The 24,470-nt window shown below is 38.5% G+C and overlaps 1 protein-coding gene across 1 annotated transcript in view; it reads right to left on the bottom strand.

The window, feature by feature from the left end:
• Positions 1-24,470, bottom strand: part of PARVA (parvin alpha) — a 60,395-nt gene that overhangs the window by 11,013 nt on the left and 24,912 nt on the right. The window contains exons 2-6 of the mRNA XM_057418240.1: positions 8,993-9,082; positions 8,823-8,893; positions 8,092-8,194; positions 6,038-6,178; positions 3,951-4,066 (exon numbers count right to left, since the gene is read on the bottom strand). Of these exons, the coding sequence (XP_057274223.1) occupies positions 3,951-4,066; positions 6,038-6,178; positions 8,092-8,194; positions 8,823-8,893; positions 8,993-9,082 (521 nt within the window). The remainder of the gene's footprint in view (positions 1-3,950; positions 4,067-6,037; positions 6,179-8,091; positions 8,195-8,822; positions 8,894-8,992; positions 9,083-24,470) is intronic.

The raw sequence follows: 24,470 nt of genomic DNA, 5'->3' as shown, positions 1-24,470 counted from the left end.
AAGTTAAAATTCCACTCTAGGATTTTTGTTTATTTTCCCCTTTGCTGCAGGGTGAAAGGAAACTTTTATTTCCTTCTGATGATGACTCCGACATGCCAACAATGCCTTCTGAAGCAAAAGCCCTACCACTTGTCTCCTAGAGGAGTTGAGCATCAGCAACAGCAACTGTAGAACTCAGTGCCCAGTCCACTTATATGGGAGAAGAAAAAGGCTTCTTTTACTTCACCTTCCCTCTACAAACATGCAAAAATTGCCTAAAACATAGTCTAATACCGATATAAAACATTTCCCTTTTTGATAAACTGCAATTAATATAATAGGAATTCTACATCTTAGTCCTGCTGTTGACAAATAAAAAAATAAACCAAAACAAAAAAACAAAACCAAACCAAGAATCCAAAACAAAACAACAAGAAAAAAAACACCACACAACCAAAAGATCCCAAGACATCAAGCCCTATTTTTGTGTCTGGCATCTGATCACTAACAGTAATGGAATTTCCACACTACCCAAATATGACATGCATCAGCTGGACACTTACTTGACCACCACATGTCAAGACGGACTTTCTTATGCTTTCAATCTGTAAAAAGACTGGTGAAAAAATCCCAATGGCAAAAATATGAATGGGCCTTAGAAACACTAGTCTAAGGACCATCTCTGTGAAGGCTGCTTCCCATTCATCTTTCACAATTTAAAAACTCTCTGCCTCAAAATTTACCCTAACACTGATGTCACCTGTTGTGAAGTTTGATTTATATTAAGACGGAGAATGACGTGATATTCCTAAAAATACAAAGAACTGACACTGAGGATGGAAAGACTCTCCAGCAATGTTCCTTAAAGACAACAGTGCCTATAACTGAAATAACAAATGATAAAAATGAACACCTACTATTTGAAAGAAATGAGGCATGAGTTGAGATTCACCATTAGAAAGAAAAGCTGGACACACATTCCAGTGACCTCAGGGACAGGCCTGGCATTTTCTTCCCTCTCAGCTGAAAGACTCCACTAACAGCTGTGAAAGATGTTCCTAGTCACTTACCATTTTAAATTGGTGACTAACCCTAAAAAAAAAAATACACCTGAAACTTGGGTAATAGGTCTGGAAATGGAAAGAGTTTCTTCTTCATCTCTGTTTGCATCACCTAGATGTAACTGACAGCCAACTGCTTACTTAAACAGAGTCCTGCTCTGAAAACCTTCCAGCTATCTGAATCATAGAATGGTAAGGTTTGGAAGGGACCTTATGATCACCTAGTTTCAACCCCTCTGAATGGATTTTGCCTATGTACTGTTGTTATCCATTTCATCTGGAGGATCACGTTTCCTAATTGCCCCACCAAAATGAAATGCAGAACTGTTCTGGAGCTTAAAGAACAAATACATTTGTCACAGGTTCAAAAAAAAAGATTTCTTGGGAAGCTGGAGACAATGCTGCTCAGAAGCATTTCAGACCTTCTCAGGCAGTGCGACCAATGATCTCAGATTACGTCTGTGATAGATATACTTTCTTCTAATCTCATTAATTTTCTATCTTTGCTTATCAGTAGTTTATGCACCCAAGAATTGCTGTACCAGTGTTCAGAATATGCTGAAGCCATTCTGGCTGCTCTGCCAATGCATTCTTATACTCTCTGACTTACATCTCTTGCACACAAACAACCTGTCATTTAACAAGTTGTGGATGGCATAAATAAATAATTTTTAAAAAGAGGCAAAATGATGGCTCTGCACAAAAGCTCTCACTTGTTTCAATAAACAAACAAAGCCCAGGCTTTGGTCAAAGTTATTTACTAGTATGAAAGGAAAAGAAAATCATATAACAAAATAACTATAAAAGATCCATCTATCTTTTTTCCCAATCAGTTTATAACCCGTATTTCATATTATCTCGTTGCTAACAGCTTTTGTACAAAACGCCCAAAGGAAACAAGCTTTCCTAAGACCTGTGTTGATTACCTGTTGGGCATGAGCACGTTTTTAGTTTCAGGGATATCTTTGTTTCTACTCCAATTAACTACACCCAGTCAACAGGCAACCCACACATTTTATGTGTTTCTAAACCTAAGAAAATACGAAATGAATCAAGGTAGTCTTCCTCAAAGAGTTCATAGAAGTACTTTGGGTTTTTATTCCTCTCTTTATACTATTCCCTTTATCAAACTATATAGAGTAGAAATTAAAACCAGCTACCAACATAATCTGTTAAGTTTCCCTAGGCATGACCTGACTTTAAAGAATATATGAGGGTTTAGAACACAAGGTGTGCAAGTCTGAACACTAAATTAGGCTTTAGGATCTAAATTAGGCTGCTTGTTGATTAAAACTTTCACCAAGTTCAGAGGGCACGCGATGAATTACACAGAACCCATCCCACAGGACATGAAAAACATTTAAAACAAAAAACCATACACCATAAAATAAAAATTGCCTCAAACACAATTACAGTAAAAATACTGCCTTTCACCCCACCCTTCCCTGTTTATAGGAATCAGCATAGCCTTGAGGTTCCACTGACCAGCTTTCACCAAGGACAGGGACTGTAGGATGAAATCTCCTGCAACATTTTATCCCAGTACTACTGCTTTCTCTCACCGGCACCTGAGCTACAGCTGCATAGCTCAGACGCAAAGCAGACAGCCAGATTCTCCCACTACTTACTGTTTTTAAATCAGTTTATCTGTAGTGACTTCAGTGGATTTGCTGTTGAACTACATTAGTCTATTAAACAGAAGGACAATTACATCCATTGATTTCAACGGGAATTTTGTCTGGACGTACAGAGTGACAGCAAAATGCAAGACTGGTTCTTTATTTTAGAATGGTTTTCTTTTTCTAGTTTGTTTTTTTAACCCAAAGATGCTCTGCCACTGTACTCACAGATTTCTTAAGCTGGTTTTGGTAGAACTTTGAAATAATCCAGTGTAATTAATATATTTATAATAGCCAAAGGAAAGTGCTTGAAAATTATGTTCCTCTGAAGCCTTAAACAAATAAGTGCAGATCTGCTATGGTTCTTTTTCATTGTCTGTAGAGAAACCCATGAAGCAGAATTTGAGAATCAATGAGTCATTATCAGGCATCAGTGACACATCTACTGAGACTCTCCTTCAGATTTCTCCTCAAATTACAGAACTGTCTTATTTGAATGCTGGAAGAAGGTTACTTTCTCAGATCTGTCCCACAGATTTTCAGTCACACAGAACTTGAGCAATAGCTCTTTGCATCAGATACTTCAGGGTAACATCAGTTAAAACACATAAAGACAGTTGCAGTGTGAAAAATAAAGGCATAGCTAGTAGGACAGAAAGAAAAACAAATTAAATGGGAAGAGGCCAAATAAGATAGAGCAAGCACAAGTCCAAGTGAAAGAAAAATTCTAACAGAATATGAAGAGTTTGGATGGATGAGGCTCTTAATAAGGAGTCTGACTGACACAAAAGATTTAGCTGATGGGGGGTTTTTGCATGCTTATGAGAAAGCCAACATTGTAATCAGACTAAATTAGCATGCACAAGGCTGAAAAAGAGTATTTAGTCACCTAACATGAATCTGAATGTAATAAACAGTGACAATTCATCATTCAGTGCCAAAATTGATTTGAATCTCTACACAAGTGAGAAGACCATCAAAAATGGGAAAAAATAATAATTCTAGAGATCATATTGAGTGATAAACACATTCCAACAATAACAATGCTTCATATACTTTTAATGTCAGAGTCTGGCCACTTCACAATCTAAATAAGATATTCTGAGCCACAGCTCAATCTGGGAAAGCACTTCTGCATTTTCCTGGTTGAAGCATTGTCCAGCAGGGAAGACGCTTTCTTGTCAGCCAAATAGACACACACATGCCTGCCCAAACAGAAACTCTGTATGTATTTTTGAAGAAACCCGACAATTTCGCAACACTACCAACAGCTGGTCAACACCTCTCTTACCTGCACAACAACCACCTGAATGGACACATGATCTGGGAGTCGGATTGGTGCTCGAAAATACTGTGATAATGCAACCAGAAGATGAAGTATTGCTACGAGGCTTTTAGCATGAACAGCTGAAATAGATATTAAAAGCACAAGTTACAAACTGTAAAGTAACTAGGGCATATATTTTTACCATTTAGGATGTAGGGATTATGGGACTCTTCTCCTCCTGCCACCTGGAGCCTTGGGGCACTTTTAATGCACCTCACCTTTACTGGTCCCCTCATGCTCAACAGGTCATGCGAATGCAGCCCAGTCAGTAATAAGTGTCAGCGTTACTTTTTGCAATATGCCTGGACGCCACAGGCTCGTGTAGATGGAAATCTAAAGCTAATCCAAAAACCAGATTTCATGTACAGCAGTTTAAGTGCTGCCTCTGCATTCTCCTTGCCTTTCCTTTATTCCCTTTATTTCAATAAGGATTTATGGACTATCAGAAAGATATTTTTGTACTCATAACATGCACTTACTCATTTTTAAGTGTCACAATGTCTGCAGGATGATAAATGAGCCTATTTTGGCAGAAGCCTTAAGCAATAACTTACTAAACTCAATGACTCAAACATTCCTCATGAAGTTGTTACAGTTCTTGTTATTGAAGCTTTTTCACAGCAGGTTTCATATGCGCAGTTAACACTAACACAACTTACAAGATATCAAAAGCCATATGCAGGAAATCCATAAGTATCTGTAAGTGAATCATTCCTAATTTTTATAATTGCCTTTCTTCTTTTTTTAATTTGTTTTTGCATTCATAGTCTTTTCCCAGAGTAGTATTCCTGAATGATCTTTGACAGCTACAGTACAGCTCACTTAGGCTTCGTGTATTTGAGCTAACCAACTACTACCTTACTACACTGTAAAGTAGGATCAGACTAACTGAAACATCCTTCTTCATTATCTTCCAGTGCAAGTCCCAACTATGCCACATGGAGATGATACCCACTCATCTAAAATGCGGTATCACTGTCAAATTTTGCTGCCATGCCAGTGGTCAAGGATAAGGTGCTTTAGTGGAACACTAGAAAGATGTCTGTCTGCATAAAACTGGTGTGTGCTACAGCTGGCTCCAACTGCTGCTATCTCTTACTTTAGCTCTAAAACACATGTAAAATATTAAATTAAAACTAGAAGTTAAATTGTCAAGCCTCTCCAAACACCCTGCCTCACGCTGCATGACAGAGAATGGAAAAAACCTGGGGGGAAGTTGAAGAGAGATGGGGACAGAAAATCCAGTAGGACCACATGAAGGGTAAAGTCAGAGATGCCTAACATTCACTCTTCCTCCCTAGAGCTATTTCTCTCCTTCTCACTAATTTGCTGGAAATTGAACAGGATACCACACAGCCCAGATGTGGTAGACAGGTATAGGAGACTGGGAAACTGCTATATACTGGTGAAGGTATTCACTGGTGTGAAATGATTCTGGATACCAAACTTAAAACAGATTTAGAGGTCTAATTTTCTAGACTTGATGATAACCTGCTTTCTGCAACACATATGCAGTAAAAATGTCCTGTGTTGGGCCACAGAGGGCATTTCTATTAGATATAGCTATATTCATTTTTAATACAATAAAACAGGAAGGATATGGTCCTAATCCTAATGAGAGTTTTGTAATAAAAACTGGTGGTTCAAATTTAGCCTTAAACGATCAGAAATATTATTCACATCTATGCTGCAAATGTTACACAAATAAGTCCTAGGACCTAACTCTCCCTCTGCCTATCTACTACATTTATGCAGGTACTTGCCTATTTCAACAATTTAGTAACAGAAAACTTAATCTGGTATGCATATGGATTTAACAGCAGAAATACCATACTTTGACAGACTCTGAAGACACTTTATTTAAATTGGAGGTTGATGACCAGTAAAGAGAGTAGAGTGTAACACAGCTTGAAGTGCCCTGCAGGGCAGCTCCTACAATAAATACCAGGTTTCAGCCTTCCCTTATCATTGGATATTTTGTAATTCCAGATAGCAGCTATAAACAATCAGCTGTCAACAAACAAGAACAGCATAGAAAACATGCAACTTACAGTCAACATTCCATTTAATGCTTCTTGGAGGCAGTTTAAGGGTTTCGTTGATCTTTTCAAGTACTGTCTGTAGCTTCTGCTTCTGAGCAATTTCAGACTGAGTAACTTCAGCAACGTTCAGCTTCTCACTTTCAAGTTTTTCTGAAGTGATAATAGATATAAAAACAGAAGAAAAACCCTGAAGAACACAAAGACATCCTATGCATCCAGATATACATTCACGAGATAGTGGACTTCCTAGTTTTAAAATTATCTGGTTTTCCTTCCATAGCCACTTCCCTACCTCCCTACTTCTAAGCTCCTATCCTAAAGATACAGTTCGCATTTTCCCTTTATTTACCCATTGCCAAGGGGAAGGCCAAGTATTAATTAAAACCACACTACGGACTAACAAGTATTTTCTGCAATTCCCTTTTGGGAACACCAGACTGTGAAGTAAGGCCCGTTACTTCTACTGCTACTGGATAAAGGACATTCTGCATACAAGCAGCTTGTACAGCAGACCATCAAACCTACAAAAGAAACACTACCTTCAAGATTTGTTTCATTGGTCTCACTCTTCTGGCTTCTCCCTCAGACTCAGGAGATTTAAAAATTGTACTCAGCCTTTTTGTGATAAAAGTGAAGAAACACCACATTCAGAGACGTGGAGGATGCATGAAAGAAATGTGAACAAGTATTTCTGGAGGTATGAAAATAACTAAAACCTCTGACAGTTTCTTTCTATAAAACCACAGCTCTTTTCTGCACTCAAAATTTGCAGAAGACTAAAAATACTTCATGAATCAGTTTGTTACTAATTAGCACAAATTGCTAGGTATATATGTACATGGCTTAGTGTTTGCCATTAAATAACAAGCAAAGATAATTTAGCAATAAATGCTCCCTGATCACAACAACAGAAACAAAATGCTTGGCCACCTATCAATTTACTTCTATGAAGGAATATCTTATTAACAGGTATCTTATTCAGTAAGAGCCAATCTTGTTCTCATTGAAGCCAAGTGAGTATCTTCCCAAAGAGCCCGAGCTACCAGCTTGTGAATCCTGCCTGAGATCCTATCTCCATGGGTTTCTTGTGCCTCCACAAAAATCAATCTGTGCATAGTCTCACAAAACCGAAGTCTTCAGTTAGCATAGACCTGATCCATAAGGAATTAACAGTAACGGAAAAGATTCCACTGAAATCAGTAAGTGCTGGATCAGTATAAGCATATTTAGAGTCAGGCTGCATCTGATACGTGTTTTTTTGGGTTTGACTGAAGTCACTGGAGGTCTGCCCATGAGAATCAAATTGCTCAGCCTGAGGCATATCCAGTCCATCGCAATATATTCAATAGCTTAACCATTCATAGAAGTCTGTGTACTCTTTATTAGAAGTGTTCACATGATGTTTCAAGATTCATTTGAGATACTGAGAAAAAATTTACTGGAGACTTTATGAGCTGTAATAACTAAGAAAATGGCTTCTAAGCCAACAGTTCAAAAAGCACATGCCAGCTCTGCATTAGCAGTTTCTCTTCTCTATCTGTTTCTCAGCTGAAGCTCAGTTTGCAGTCCACTGGGTACCATTACCTCAGTAATGTTAAAAGCCAGACATCAAATCAGAAAGAAATTCCAACTTTCCAAAGGAACTTCACAATGTGAATAAACTACAGTATGGAACCAGCAGAGATTAAAAACATCCACCGTTGTACTGGAAATACTCTTGCCTTGAAACTTACTTTCCACTTCTAACATGGTTAAGTTTGCACAGCACATATGCAGATAATAAATTTAATTGGAGTGAATACTGTTGCCAAGACAAGAACCCTCCCTCTCTAGCACCCCAGGTAGGCTTTATGCTCTTCTCATCAACTACAGAGCACCACACATTGCACTGTAGCTATAAGGACTGTGCATACAGCCTATTGCTCAAGGGTCTCATAATACAACACTATTTTTATATCACTTAGTGGCATAAATGTAAGATGAAACCAAGGCTCCTATGTAGAAACAAGTGATCCACTTACTGACAGAATGCCCCAACAGCATGCACATAGATTTTTTCTTACCAAATAATTTCTGCAGTACTTGTCCATCATACAGGTCTTCAGCCAAGTCTTTCACAATAATCCTCTCTCCTACCAACACATCATTAATCCAGTCAATTAATACCTATATGGGAAACACAAATTTGGCAGTATTACACACTATTCATTTGCAATTTAAAACACATGTCATTTTTTACAATGATGAAAATATTTAGCAGAAAGAACACCAAAGCTGGCTCAAAATACAATCAAGTCTGAAATACCACCAGAAGAAAATAGGAAGGACTTAGGAAGGACTCTTTCAAGGTAGCTGTGTCAATGCACCACAATATCTAGACAAACACCAACTTGATGCAATGCCTTCTGGAGTGAAATCTGTCCCTTGCTTTCACTAGTATTTTAACATTTTATTGCGAATCCAAAGGTGTTGAAGTCAGTTGTTATTGAGCTTCCTGCTAAAGTTCTGACCCAAGAATCACAAAGACTACAAGGGAGGTCAGGGTTACCATAGGATTGGGGGTGGGATGGGACTAAAAACTCAGGATTTTAATTCAAATCCTTAAGTATCCATGTGCCATATCTAGAGAAAGATACTTCAGCAAATGACCTTCCCATTTCACTGGGATGCATGCACGACCTGGATTCATTTAATTAATATTTAAACAATACTTTGAAGTGTTCAAACGAAAGAGTCAGGGATAGCATTAAAAACAGCTTAACTTTCTTGAAAGTGTTTACATGCTTTTCGTTACCTTCATTAGTTCTTGTAATTTTGGATCATTTCTTGAATTTGGATCTACCATTGTTCGGACTTCATTTTCCTCTGGAGGGTTTTAAAGAAAGATATTAGAAACTATTACAGGCATGAAACTTTATTTTACATCAAGCTTTTATGTTGAGACGTAAAATCGTTGTGAATTACCTAGCATAGTGTCCTCAGGGTCTAGTTCAAATGGAATTGGACTGAGAGGTAAGTTAATGGCATTTATTCCTTCTTCCTGTAATTCAGATACTAGGAAATAAAAGAGAAGAGCTTGGTCAAATTTCAATTCAATTTTCCTTACTATTTCACTCTTGCTAAAAGTAGCATTAATTGTCTTAATTTCTTTATAAGAACATGACTCTATTAGGTAAGCCATTAGGTATAATTAAAGTAATAAAATATAGCTAACAAAAAAAGGAGGCCCACCCAACAAACCTTTACTTGTATATTTTTCATGGATAATGGTACTCGAATCAACACAATTTCCTCAAGTCTTTTCCAGGATAAGGCCCATTGTCCTCAAATTTTGAAAGGCTCAGTTGCATTTTAATAGTCTTGACATTTTAACACTAATGAATCATCTTAGCTGAGGGAAATGATTATTGCTTTCAGCTGTGTCACCCTTGCTCCGGAGATACTTCAAGTTTAGCTACTTGAGAGGAGCTGGGTCTGGCTATATATCCACACAGGAGCTGCCAGACTGATAGAACTATTTGCAGCACATGGCTATCTCCATTGCTCAGGTCAGAGACCAGCTGGAGCAGACTGCAGGATGCTTCTGGCCTGTGTTTTTGGCCTTTCTTTAGCAGATACCACAGTAGCAAGACACAGATGTAAAATGATGAACCCTCGAAAGTACTGCCTTAGTGTGGAGTCCAGATATAGGCTGAGATAGAACTTGGACACAGGAATGACGAAGTAATCCAAGATCCCACAGTCTGGAGATGCCCACAGTTGTCAGGAAATATGGACTCATATTTCCTACTCAGCCAAAGTCCCCTAATGCTGCAAAAAAACAATATTCTTGTAATACATGTTCTGAGAACAGAGGGACAGATTGATCCAGAGAAGCATTGAAACAGTCCTGCCACTAGTTCTGTACTGTACAGGTTCTACACTTTTACAGTTCATCCCTCTGCTAACCTCATAGGTTGCAAAGACAAACTCCTTGCTTCACTGGCCAAACATGCCTCTGTATAAGAGAAGAGCATAAATACAAACAAGCCAACACACTAATCCTACCACTATGGAAGAACACAGAGTACTGTGCAGGGAGGGTTGCCACTCTGGTGATCAGACAAGCCGGTACCCTGTTTTGTGACCAAGAAATCAGTACAAACCTGACTTACCAAATCAGGGAAGAGTTTTGCCACCTTATGTGGAAAGCCTTTTAGAAGACAACTCAAGACATGGTTTTGCTTTTTTCTTTAGCAATTTTCTTAGGCTTTGGAACAGGCTGCCCAGGGCAGTGGTGGAATCCCCATCCCTGAAGCATTCACAAACCCTGTACACGAGGCCCTTAGTGACATAATTTAGGAGTGAGCTTGGCAGTGCTTGGGAATGGTTGGACCTGATGATCTTGAAGGACTTTTCCAACTTTGCTGATTCTATGATTCTATGTGTAACAAGTAAGTAATGCTGTTCTGACCACTCATTTTCCAGTGTACAGACCTTTAACAGAACTGGTTATTAACACAACTGTTACAGTTCAGACTTAAATAACTATTCTACATGTGTCCTAAAGATTCATGTAGCTGTATGCACCTTCTGACATGAACTGAAATATATGATTTATGTGCAGATGCAGATTCAACATCTAACGTTTCAGATATACTAGCTGAAGCTTTGCTCAGTTTATTCTGAAAATTACAGATGCAATTCAGGTTTGGAGAAAACGGCAAAGGAGAAAGTGACAGTAGAGATCTTGTGCTTTGTTCCTGGCCCCTTGAGTGCCTCCTCAGTTAGCTTTTGAAAAAGTTTTACCTCTCTGTCTTAACTCCCTGTGTGCAGTAAGTACAGCTAAGTTTCACATGAACACTGCAATAATTAGTCAGTTGATGTGATAACAGTACTTAAAACTTTCCAAATATTTTCTATGCTTCGTGAAATATTTTGTGCTCTGCCAGATGAAATGCCTGTGCACGTTTCAAGAGCAGCCTCTATGAAAGCACTCTATGTGCGATTCATAGCAATAATGGCTGTTAGAATGCTTACTTTTAATTGTACAAAAGTAAATTTGAGAAAACCACTACCTTCAGTACAGAAACACTAACTTCACACACTCACCCTGCTTTTTTATCTGTAAAATACATATATTGAGCAGCTCTAAAGAGTCATAAAATAGTCCCCTCGATTGTTGTATATCCTCTAAAACTGATGGCTAAGAGCAATAGACCAAATTAATCCCTTATGTAAATCCATTGAGTTCTGAGGAGTTATAGCAAGGATGAATTTGGTCTAACATGTACAATCTCACGAACTGTTTACATTTAATGGTATATTTTTTAACTGATAGCACTCCTTAGAGAAAATCACTGTTGGTTTTATTAACCATGGTTATGAGCATAAAGACATCAGTGGATAGAAAACTTTCATGTGCAGGTCTCTCTGTTCTGAAATGTTTAGTTCATGAAGGACTTCTGCACAAAGATTCCTGGGCAGAAAATGTTATTTGGGTTCTTTTTCCACATCAATCCCAAGAGGGAGCATAGTAAGAAATCTGTTCAAGCCAACTGGCTTCACTGAGCAGTCCTATCCCAAAGGGCTGGACGCTTTGCTTGAGGAAGCAGTCAGCTCATTTTCCTAGTAAAGGACAGTGTGGAAAGCTTTTGGCTTCCCTCCCTCAGGTGTGACCCACTGGCACAACTCACTGACACTTCTCCAGGGACACTGAGTGGACCTTTCAAGGCTGAATGTTCTGTAAGGCATTCTTTACTAGGCCCACTAAACCTCCCCAGATTTGTCCTCCAGTCTATACAACTATTACTTTTAATAACATGACCTTCAACATACTATCAGAGTTTCTGATAATAAAACAAACTAAAACCTGCCATATCTTGCAAGGAAAGGGTACATAAAATACAAATAAAATAATAATAAATATGCACAATAAACTAATACATAGATCTCTTCTAGAATGCACTGCAAGTGTTATGTTTATTGTACAGCAGGGGCTAACTGCTGCTTTGCTGTACTCAGTTATGCACAAGTGTGGTCTTATTCCCACCAGGCAGGTCACCCACTCATACATCTATCACACCTGCCTGAGCCATATGCAAAACCTACCCAACACATCTCCAGATGATCCAAAGATCCCAGATGGATCCAGTTTGCCAAAGAGGACAGCTCCTCCACAGCCACTGCATTCTGCAGTGCACAACCATGCCCAAGGTTGGTATTAGTTCTGTAATAAAGACTCCTGCTCTCCTGTCCCCTACAAGCAGAAAACATGATGGAGAAACCCTGAGCCTGATAGCATCTTTTCCTTTCTTTCCTGATAATGAAGAGAAAACATTAAGCTACAGATTAGCAATACTACTAAAAGGAGCAGGTAAGAACATATGCATTATAACAAGTTGTATGTAAATGGAGAGAAAATGTATTATGTAGTATAGCCTTACTTTCTAAGAATTTCCATCAAAAAAGTTCCATGACAAACCACTATTATACACTTAGGTGTTTATAGAGGAACCACAAAAATGTGATTGAGGTTAAGAGTCTGCATACCACAGTTTCAGCAGAGGAATCAATTTTTCAGCTGCTTTTCATTAATTTGTTTTAATTAATTTTCATAAAAATCACTTCAGCAATTTAGCATTTTAATAAAAACAAGGCACATGCTTGTGACAGTTTTTGCAGCAGCCAAAACTAAAATACAATCATACAATTTCTTGAAATACTTTGAGGGAGGACTTGGAATATCAGTAAGACCTCCACTCTGAGTCTTAAAGTATAAAGATCCAGGTAGGGAGAAGGGGACACAGCTGCAGCTCATTTACACAGCAGCTGCCAGAAGGTAGACCGGTGCACAGGGGCCTGATACCTCTGAAGGACAGTATCCACAGAGTTGTCTGCTTGATATCGAGCACACTTGGCCACTGGACAACCCTAGCAATTAAGAGTTAAGAGCACCTTTCTGTTCCCACTCTCTGCTGCAGCCCAGACACAGCCCTGTGAGTCAGCTACCATGGGGCTTGTTCTCGTTGCGCTTATACTGGCAAGATTAGGGACTTCATCCTTTGGATGCAAGAGGAAAACCCAGACCTTTGTGGGTTTTTTTATAGTCACCATGCTGAGTGGAAGTGGGGGTTGAACATATGTTTGCAGCAAGACCCTTAAAAGCAACATGGACCAGACAAATCGTCATGGATTTGCAAAGTGAAAGTCCCAGTTTTAAATCTGGATAAGGAATGGTCACTTCTGCTTAGACTTCTGATTCAGGTCCACATGTCAAACTTGTTATGATGTAATCCACTGCTATCAGCTGTCAACAGACTTCCTCCTATCCTGCCAGCACCAAATTTGGCCCCAGAGCTGGGGAGCCCACAAGCTTGTATCAACAGCAACTACAGCAGCTATTTTAAGCTGGATAGAGTTCTTACTGTTTTAGATGCTATAGGATTACAAGGTCATAAACCTATGCTATCAAATCCACGCAGGTGCTCTGAGCCAGACTTTGCCCTTTGATGCATGCAACCAACTGCCATTGAAACCACTGGACGCCATGCACATCTGAAAGTGGAGTACTGCCCACACGGTTTAAATTGGCTTAATTCCTCTAGAACATGCAGCCTGTTGCTCCACACTGTATTTAGCAGTTTCATTCGGGTTTTTTACTTGTTTATTTTCTGTGCTGAAGGCTTTTTGCTGCTCTGCTTAGTATTCAGGGCTTAATGTTATTCTGATTTGAATAAAACACATCTAATTATTTAACTGAGCTCAGAGATGCCGTATCACCCAACACATTCTCTGTGGTTTAGACGTATTTTGGCATATCTATCTGAAGAATCATAAAATAAATACAGCAGGATGCAGTGTTAAATGGTCTCTTTTGAGTGCTACAGCCATGTCTTTCCATATAATTGATTCCTTACTTACAAAACTAAAATTACTCAAGCGCTACAACACTAATAGATCGATTCTGAAAGTCTGTGATTAACTAGAACCAAACCTTAATACTGGAAGACCACAATGACACAATGCTTCTAACCTCAATCTTTCAAAACCAGAAGATTTAAATATATGCATGTACACCTACACAAATATATACATACATGCTTCTGCAGTTCTTTAACTGTCTTTTATTCTTAACATAAGGGCTTCCATTCAAGGTCATCTCTGCCACTTTTAAGGTTGCAGATCCTTTGTTTTGGCCTCAGGGGGGTTGAAGAAGAGGGGAAAGGGTGTGTTTTCAGGATGGTTTGGTTTGATTTGGATTTTTTTTGGTGGAAGCTGAAATTTGTTGCCATTCACAGCACTCCAGGAGTTTAAGCTTCCTATAAAAACCCAAACAACAAACTACATGTAAACTTCTATGGTAGACAGTAGCTTTATGTGCCATGCTTTAAGCTACTCTTCCCTGGAACATGCACAGCTTGGGAGGCTAGCTGCAGACATTATATTGCCAGAGTAACACTGGATATTTGTATATATACCCACATTCAAACATGTGTTCTTATGCTACATACATTGATGTCTGTAGTCAAGAATTTTCTAAACAGCCAGTTTAGAAAAATGCTGATTTTCAATAAGAAATGTCTTTACTGCTCTTGTAGCACAGATGTTCGCCCAATCAGAGTTGAGCCAAATGCAGATGAATTGGTTTTGTTTTCATATTCTCTTCACTGGGTGCAGATTTCCCATAAACGCTTATGACCTTGCTGGCTTGCCTCTGTAACCACTTGTGCACCAGAGCAGCTTTACTACTCCCACTGACTTGATAGTCTGCGATGCAAACTTGAGCGTTAATGACTGTACCCACACAGATTTCAGTGGATTTATGCCAGTTTATACCAACTCACTTTCAATTCTATTCCCCCTCACATACTCCAGTTTGATACCCCAACATAATTCCAGCAGAGTAATTCTGAATTTGTACTGCCAAATGTGAAAAGATTCAAATTACTTGAGATGGCCAGAGAATGAGAGGAAAAAAAACAAATCAGCAAAAGCATTTTCAAAAAGTCCCAGTTTAAGTTTTTACAGAATTATCCTATTCAAAACTTATGCAATTGCTTTCTGGGCCATCCACCCAATTGTTATTTTCTAATGTTTGTGTGTGTGCATCTTATAAGTCCACAAAGGGAAAAGAAAATATTAATCTAAAATGGTCTAAATTTTCTTGAATACATAATTCACCCAATACGGATTCTGGCAGCTCAAACTCTGAAACAAAAGAAATCCACACAAAAGACAATAAATCTGCATTACACATGGTACTAAAATGATCCAATGGATTTATAGATGTTTACAAGTTTGCAGAGTATGACACAGTGTCCACCAGAAATTTGATATTCGCGGCACAAAACATCATAAACATATGTCTACAACTACAAAGGGGCCTTTTTGTCTGGGGATGACTGTTAAAATTGTCTTCAGAACATAAACCTGAAGTTGTAAATGCTACTCCTCATTTATTCTCCAAAACATAACAAATAAGGAAAGAAAAGCAGAGATATGTTTGCAATTGAAAATGTTTCTCAGGAAATGTTCTGTACAGGAACATCATTCTCATTCCATTAACTGCTGACTCCAAGCCAACCATTTTTAAAAGTAAATAAATATGCAAACTGGCTGACAACAATGTGCCTGCCTTTAATGTTACTGCATTAGTACCCATTCTCCAAAAAAGAATCTATTTTCTTTTCTCATTTCCCCATTAAACCAATCATGGCATACACACAAAAAGAACGGGTGAAATGCTGCTCACAAAAAAGAATGGCAGAAATGCCATAATTTAATTTTCATGTATGCAATACAAATTAAATGCTTATTGCCTTGAACTTTCTTTAAAGTCCAAAACTACTCAAAGTTCTTCAGTGACTAGCTTGCTGTTCCTTTCTTTTTTACAATTAGCAGGGAAAAAAACCCCTCCATAGACTGACAGATGTCTGGTACGAGTAGGTAAAAAACAACAACAAACAGGGAGCAAACTCATTCCTTCTAGAAAGTGCATGTGATTTTCTTTGCCATGTCACAAGTAGCTTCATTAAGCCATACACGCTTTTACATTTCATTTGGGATGAAGGTTCTTGCTCAGAATTTTCCTGTAGTTTCTGAGAGGTAGCAAGTGTTGCAGTGTCAAGCTAACACAGATGCCAGTCATTCCAGTCATTCCTTCAACACATTCTCTCAACACATCTTTCAAAATACATAAGCAGTATCTGCAGATGTTTTGAAAAGCCTGTCGCCCTACAAGAGTGTTTCAAATACCACTAAAAACCCCAAAACACAAAACCAGCAATGGGAACAAATACAGACAAGCATTCAATTGAAACTGACTTTTTTTCCCCCGCTGAAGAACAAACTATGCATATAAGAAATGCTGTGACCATCCCAAGTCCTTATCAAAATGTGTTGCACTGAATCTGATTCCATCCTAAAAACACCTCAAACAGCCTCAGATATGTTGGTAGGGTCTCTGTGCAGACACCTAGAGATTATTAAATGGTATGCACACGGTATCCCTAAATGCAAAATATCTTACTGAAACAAATCCTTTGACAGCTAAGATTTCCAATTTACTGAGATACTTGGAGAGATTTACTGAGATATCTCAGAACTACATGGAGTGCTCTGGGGACATATGGAGACAGAAGAGAGAATGTTTGTATCCTCCTCACCAATACTTCACAAATTGTAATAAACCCAGATGTAGCATAATCCAGAAGAGAGTCAGACAGACCACCTGGTGCAGTCCTAACCCAAAGCAAGTAGAGGGAAATTCATTCTATATGCTCATCAGCTCGCTGCAATAGTTTTTTCCAAATATTGTGGAGTGGAGAAGCTGCTTTTATTTTACGACTGACTTGCCTCGTTCTCTGAATCACCACCAGCCAGCTAATAGTAGCTATTCCAACATCAATAAGGGGCGCTCATGCAGAAAAGACAAAACCAAAGATCTGTTCCAAGAAGTCCTTCCCAGCTCAACAAGTTCTAGCTATTCCTAAGAGAAAATCCAAAAATAGTTCTCAGGAATGTGAGGGCATACTAGTAGCAAGCTGAGGATTTCCTGAATTTCTTGCTCTTTTCTTCTTGTGTATATAAACCCTGGTTTTGAAGGAGAAAAAATTAAGTGTCAGACCCACTGCATCTCAATAATCTAGATGACTACTACTTCTTGGAAGAATTAGGAAAATTACTACATTTACTGGAAAGTTACAGTTCTTTTTCAGGGACTGCAAATTGGTTTATGTATCACACATGGCCACTATTTTCAAACTGTACTTCTTGGAGCTACTTGTGTTTTAACGTAAGCATCTGGTCATCTACAGGGAATGACTTTGTAACAAAGGATCAGAATATTTGTAGTAAATGGCCAAGTATTTCTACATCCCAGAAGGTAAAAAACTGAAACAAAAAACCACTTCAATATCTTCTGAGAGCTGCTCATGCTTGAAGATCTTTCTTTGGTATTAAAGTCAATCAAGATAAAGTTTGAGGGTAACACCAAGGTCCTGGACAAGTAGCCAACAAAAAAAAGTGACCCTCAGAAATTAAAATAATAATGGATACAAATATGCAAATGTATTATCTATTTGCATAACTAGTAGTTTGTAGTCCATGCTTTGCTACCTTCTGTATCAATGCTGAGCACCTAACCATGGTTTTCAGATTCAGTACAACAAATGAGAATGGACTTGCTGTATCTAATTCTTTTTTCCCCTTCATTTTAAAAATTCCCTACTTCTTGCTACTTTAGTGTTTGTGTCTAACAGATGGTTTCTAAAAGTCTCTGCAGCGTGCCCTAGGGAATTTAAGTTTCTTGTCAAGGACAGAATCAGGGTCTAATTTGGGAATTGGGATCTAGACAGACCTTCAACACGGTAAAAGGAGGCTGTGGTTTTGGCTGGATCAACAGAATCCCCCTACATTCTTAAAGCAAATGGGCTGGATTTGGTGAGGGCAGCAAAATGAAACATTAAAATGGCAGAAATACATCATTTATCATACTGAAGAGTACACTACCCTTTGGGGAGTTCTCTTGATCAATGTAGAGGTTAATGTGCATTTGACAGCAGAAAAACTTCAGGCTTGGACTGTTACAGAAATGGCTACAGAAAAGGTAAACTTGTTTCACCATCCTTATTTAGTATGAGTGTGCATCACTTACCAAGATGCACATCTGACGAGTGGAAGCCCTCCTGTTCTTAGCAGCCATACAGCATGCAGGGTCATTTCAGGGACTGAGAGGAATATATTAGGGCTGTGGCAATCCCTAAGTGGAGGGAGGACTTTGGTCAGGTGGCATAATTCACAGTGTGCTGTGATCAATAGTATGGCTGTGGTATTCTCCTAAAACACATTTGCACAGAAGTGTAAGATCATGATGCAAGACAGGACTTTGGTAGCACAAACTGGAAATCATGCTCGGCTTAGGAAAGCAGACTTAGTTCTCATTTTACACAGGAAATAAATCAACACTTTCCAGTCTATGTTCTCAAATCCCTTAATCAGAATTAATTCATTTAACTTCCCACCAACAGAAGAAAATAGCATTATCCCCATTCTGCAGCATAGAAAGTGACACACTTCAAGATTAAAGGATGCATTTACATGTTCCCTTTCTGAAGACACAAATTGCTCTTGCAAAATAGAAGCTAGGCACTTAAAAATACAGTCTATAATGTTATGCTTAGTCTGACATAGAATGGGCAGGAATTCTTGTACCTTTTGTTTCCAAACCCAATATCATAGCTAAGAGAACACCCTTGTTTTGATATAACTAGTAGCAATGATTTTCCACCCACCCCTGTGCCTTGCTCTTCACAGGCACTGCCTGGTACCCTCCTGCACATTCCTGACTTTGCTCATTTCCTTGAAAAACTCAGACAGCTGCTCCAACTTACAAATGCCCTACCTCAAAAAAATTAGCTTACTGAACTGTTCATCTGATTACGGTGTTCACATATTTCTTATCAGGAAACAAGCTGCAAGCAATGTAAGCACCATCAATGTAAGGGTAAATCCACAGCTCTGAACTGCACACGCATTGCAACTCTTTTCCAAGAGATTTCAAACAAGCTGTAAGCTCAGAGCAGCAGTTGCTACCACCTGTCAAATGCTGTCAGACATAGGAAACACCACTGTGTAAACTCCTACCTGCTAAATCCATTTCACAGGTTGCTGTCATTACCAATATATCAATTCCAGCATGCAAAACATTCATACCAATAGTAGCTGTGGCTGTATTTGCTGCTTTGCAGGTGAACACACCAAAAATTGCAATTGAATCATTCAAGTAAATAACCTTAAATGGGTTTTAATCCATAGTACTAACACATTCAAAGTTTCCCAGAAATAATCTCCAGCCTTCAGCTGTTGATGTCATAAATGAGTTTATGTTAATATTCCTATTAGGAAGCGTTTAGTATGAAAAAAATTTCATTTTAATACACATGAATATCAAAACTTATCTACTGCATCACACATAGCCCATTAGAAAATTGCTATCTCAAGTATGCTTTTGACTACAAATGACAATTTTCCCTGAGTGGAAATTCAAATCATAAAAATCACTATTTTCACACTAGATTCAGTACTACTAAAGGATTGAGTTTGTCTCAAACTGAAGTTAACAGAAAACACATACTCTTACGAAATAGCACTAGGATGAAATATCTAACTCTATCTCATATTGCAGAAATATTTTCATGGAATAGTTTTCAAAATTAACGAACTATTGTATATTCTTCCTCTTTTACCCAGGAAAAACAAGTCTGACAAAGGGAAGAAGAAAACAACCTCCCATTCTTATCTTTGAATTATCACAGAACAAAAATAACTACCATTCCAAAAATACAAGGTCAGAAAACAATACTCCTAAAGTATTACAGAAATGACGATGAAAAATAACTGAATCAGTCTAGTCTCCTACCTTTAAGGCAAAATGCTCCACAGCCCATCGTAGGGTCTCTGGGCCACCCTCATAGTGCATCTTAGGGAGAACTGCGGTCTATAAGGTGTCTGAAGCCCCTTGCTGCTCTGCAGGCCGCTTTGCTGCTGCTCTGCAGAGAAGCTGTATTAGCTTTAGAGTCTGTTTTCCAACCGAATGGTCCAAGCACATCACAACTCTCAGCTCAGAGCATCGCTCCAGAACAAGTGACTGACTGGATATATAATTTAATATGATGCCACATGAGACTCATAGACCATCTGCAAAAGAAACTAAATCTGCTTTTTGCAGCTTGGTAAGTTGCATTCTGAATGCTGGAATGTAATTTTGACTGTGTGCTTTTGTTATCAGTCATACAAAACACTGAAACAGCAAGTGTAAAGCACATGCTTTTACCAGTATCAGTCTGTTTCTGTTGTAGGTAACTCGTACCTTTTCCCCATACAACTTAAAAGTCACAATTCCCCTCACAGCGTAGGAAGGGTGTTAAGGCACAGACATGGCAATATTGGAAGGGAAATTTACCTTTTTTCTTTTTTTTTTTTTTGGTGTAAAACAAAAGGCTGGTCAACAAGAGCAACAGAATCCTTGAATCTTGTTGCCAGAATTGAGATGCACATGTGTTATTACCAAATCCAGCTCCTGACCGCAGTACTCCTTTCTCTAGAAATACTACCCTACTGCAATAATTAGCAAAACTGACATGGAAAGAGGATTAAGACTAAACAGGCAAAAGCACGTAAAAAGCTAAAAAGCAGAGGAAAGCAGAGGTATGAGCCTTCAAAAGAATAAACTACTGGTAAGAAGTTAACTACTTTTATGTGCTCTGGGTCCTGCCAAAGAGGGACAGTAATGGAAAGATAATCTAAAGCAATCACTTACTCAGCTAAAAATCAAACAGCTACGAAGTTTTCTACAGACTACAACTTTTCAGAAGCTACAAAATGTTTTAAACGTCTATTTCAACTTGGAGCAGGATGAGGAAAGTGACACAACCCTAGTTTCTAAGTCATGGAAAGTGGTTACCTTTCTAGTTTCCAATTGAACTTCATTTAAAATACCAGTGCCAAAAGGCAAGTATGGAGAACCAAGGGGTATTTATTGTTTAGGGTTATTCAGCTGTGCTACACAACATTCCTTCCCCAGGTTTTGTATCAGATGTGATTCCTTGCAGAAAAAGACACAGAGTTCTCATAACTGTCCTGAAACCACATTCTTCGCCAGTTCTAAGGGATCTCAGATACATATTGGTCTGCAGCTACTTGGTTACTCCTAAGAGCGGTTTTCCCCCACCAACAGTCCTATTTCATGTTGTACTCGCAAGTTCTAATGGGGCTCCCCATTCTGACTCCTGGAGTCCCACTACTTTTTGGAACTGAGAAACTGGATCCCCAAACTGCTGAATAACAGCATTCAATAACAGGACAATACTAAGCTGGCCATTCTGTACCAAGCTTTCCTTTTCTTAATTTCTGAACAGAACCATAAACGTCCCAGATAGTTATTACAGCAATCCTGTTTGGGAGGTAAGTACAGCTAAAGGAAAACCATGCTCCACTTGAAACATCAAGGAGGATGCACTTAAGATGGTTAAGAAAATCCAGAGTCTGAAGCCAGAGGAACCTACATCTTCAAATCCACCTATTTTATAAGTAACTATTTATAAAGTGGCACTCTTCTGCATGCAGAAAATAGCTATTTTATTAAAAAAGTATTGAAAGAAAAGAAAGTTGGTGTTTTTTTTTATGGTAAGTTTTTATACCTACAGCCAAAAGATCATGTCCAGGTACATTTCTAAGAGGTGTAGTTACAGTAGAGTAAGAAAGCTACAAATTAACTAAAGCAGAATTGCTTTCTCAGAGGGTGTAACATAGCAAGAAGTTGACAACAGCAGGTGTGAAGGGTATAGCTTGGGGACCAAGTAGAGGAATTTCCATTTGTACTCTCTGTAACCCATTTCCACTTGCCACAAACACAAATACAAATGGGACTTAATTTCTAATTCCTGTAATCTACCAACAACAACAAAACCGTCATTCAAAAAGCCTGTGAACTTCCCCTTTCCCTTAGCAGAGATCACTGCAGGAAAAAAAACAGCGCATTGGTAAGATGCTTTGGATCCAGATTTTCCCAACTGTTCCTAAAGGCTCACTTTCAACCCCATAATTTTCAGCTTTATGAAAACAAAATTATAGCCAGAGAGGACTAAAATCTTTTTCAAGCCATTCTGGCCATCAATACAGGAAACAATTCAAAGGCAACATGACACTGATAGCTTAATTTGTGAAAATGGATAAATACCGTATCTGCCACATAGCACATTAACCCATGTAACAAATAAATACAGAAATAGCACTGCAATACTTGGTTAAAAGGTTTTGGTTCACAGAGGAGGAAATTTAATTAAAGCATGTAATGTCAATTACTGTCATATGTAATTTTATTTTGCTTCCCTAGAAAAAATACAGATGCAGGATTCTAAAGTTACCTGCATGTTTGATGAAAATGGGATAAAATTATCTAGGTTCTGAGAAAACCCAGAGAGTAGCAGGAAAAAAAGATGCATTTTTACCTAACCTCATTCATGGATCTTCTTCAAAGTGAGGACTGACATGCGTCCAATTTAAACATATAAGCCAACAACCCAGACCTGAAACAAGACTTTTATGTTTAAAAAATCGTGTTAAGTCAGCAGAAAGATTGAGAGGGGAGTAATAGCCTAATTCTCAGATACTGCAAATGGGCACAGCCTTACTAGAGCTGACAGAAGCACAGTGACTAGCATCAGAAGAGAATTTGCCTTAGTGTTTACACTGACTGATTTCAGTTGGAAAATTACAGGGCCAGGTCCTTAATGCTTCTGTCCCCTTAACTCTGCTCTGTGCAAAAGTGACAGAGATATGGGAGCCATGTGGAAGACTCCAAGCATCTCATCACCACAGTAATAAACATTGCCCAATCTCGTCAGTCCTTATCCTTTGCCGTATGCAATGCATTGGAGTATCAGCATCTATTTCTGCTTTTGCACAAACTGCTCTTCACCAGCTCATTGATGCACAGAAGCACCCTACCTATATTATGTTCTGCTAAACTCAGGAAATAACACCAGAAATGGATTTAACTTACTGTTGGTGAAATACATCAGACATTTTTCTACCTTGCAAACTGTGATCTGAGCTACCACTAGAATCAGCAGGAGATTTGCTGTAAAAACAGACCTCCAAGCCGTTTTAAGTACCACCATTTCTAAAAATGGCAAGCATCCTGCTTTGAGAAATCACGCTTTCCTCAGTAGTGTAATGCTACAATAAAATGGTGATTAGAATTATAGGAAAGAACTAACAACAGAAAGATGAAACCAGTCATATGCTTTCTTATATCTCTAAATGATACATGCAAATTGTGCCTATCAGGTTCCCTCAGGCTATTTCAGGAGTATGCAGAACACAAAATGATGCAGATTCATTACAAAAAGTCTAAATCTAATCTACCTGAATTTAAAATGCCAGGAATCACATAAATGAAAGATGAGAAGATAAAGCTTGTATGTTATACATAAGCAGAAACATGAGTAATACAAAGTGGAAGCCACATAAAATGCTCAGTTTCCAAGAAATATTAGGTGTATAACAACACTGCAGAAAATGGTGTCTCCAAACTGCTTTCGTGCCTTCCCCAGTTTTCAGAAGGATGACATGAGGCTGGCATCTGTGATTTCAGGGGTGGCTTTGGGGGTATGAGTGACACTTAACCTCCCTTTTCCATTCAGAAATAAAGAATTCCAAACAGCCTGTATAATGCAAAGGGAGGAGGTAAATACCAGTTATATTTTCAATATACCAGTTATATATTTCAATTATCAAACTGTGGCCTTCCCAAATAACACAAGTGAATGCTGACAAATGTCATTCGAAATGGGCAATTCTAACTACACCTTTGTGGCAAATGCAAAAAATTAGGCTGTTGGCAAAAATAAAATACCATTGACATGACTTAGTTCACCTATAATATAGCAGACAAGTGGCTACAAATATGTTGACAAGATCTTGAGAGATAACACCTCCCCCAGTCCATTATGATTATATGCAGTGCACCTTGCAAAGTCCAAGTGTTACACACAGGAGAAAGAGCATGCTGTCATACCCACAAATACACACACTTTTTAATGCCTTATATCATAAACAAAATATTTGATTTTGTGTGCATGTACAGTTGTATTAAATAATTTGGAACACTCAATAGTACAGCGTCTCTCTCCTAACAAGCAAGTCTTATTCCCTGCCATTAAAAGTCACACTCAGGTCTAAAACTTTCACCTGGACCCAGGCTTGTTGACTTGTTATGTGCTGACATTTTAAACTGACTGCAGGAATTTCTCTCCTTGCATTTTCTAAGTTATGCTGGATCAAAATCTAAACTTCAGCACTGCTGCTGAAAATACAGAAACAACCTCAGTCAGCAGACTCTCAGCAGCATAAAACTAGCATGCAGATCAGACCAAAACAGTAACTCCTGCTGACTTCT

Source organism: Pezoporus wallicus, unplaced genomic scaffold, assembly GCF_028554395.1.
Source record: "Pezoporus wallicus isolate ANWC-B61680 ecotype Strahan unplaced genomic scaffold, APGP_CSIRO_Pwel_v1 contig_2025, whole genome shotgun sequence".
NCBI lineage: Eukaryota > Metazoa > Chordata > Aves > Psittaciformes > Psittacidae > Pezoporus > Pezoporus wallicus.
This window is presented reverse-complemented; position numbering and strand designations above follow the sequence as displayed.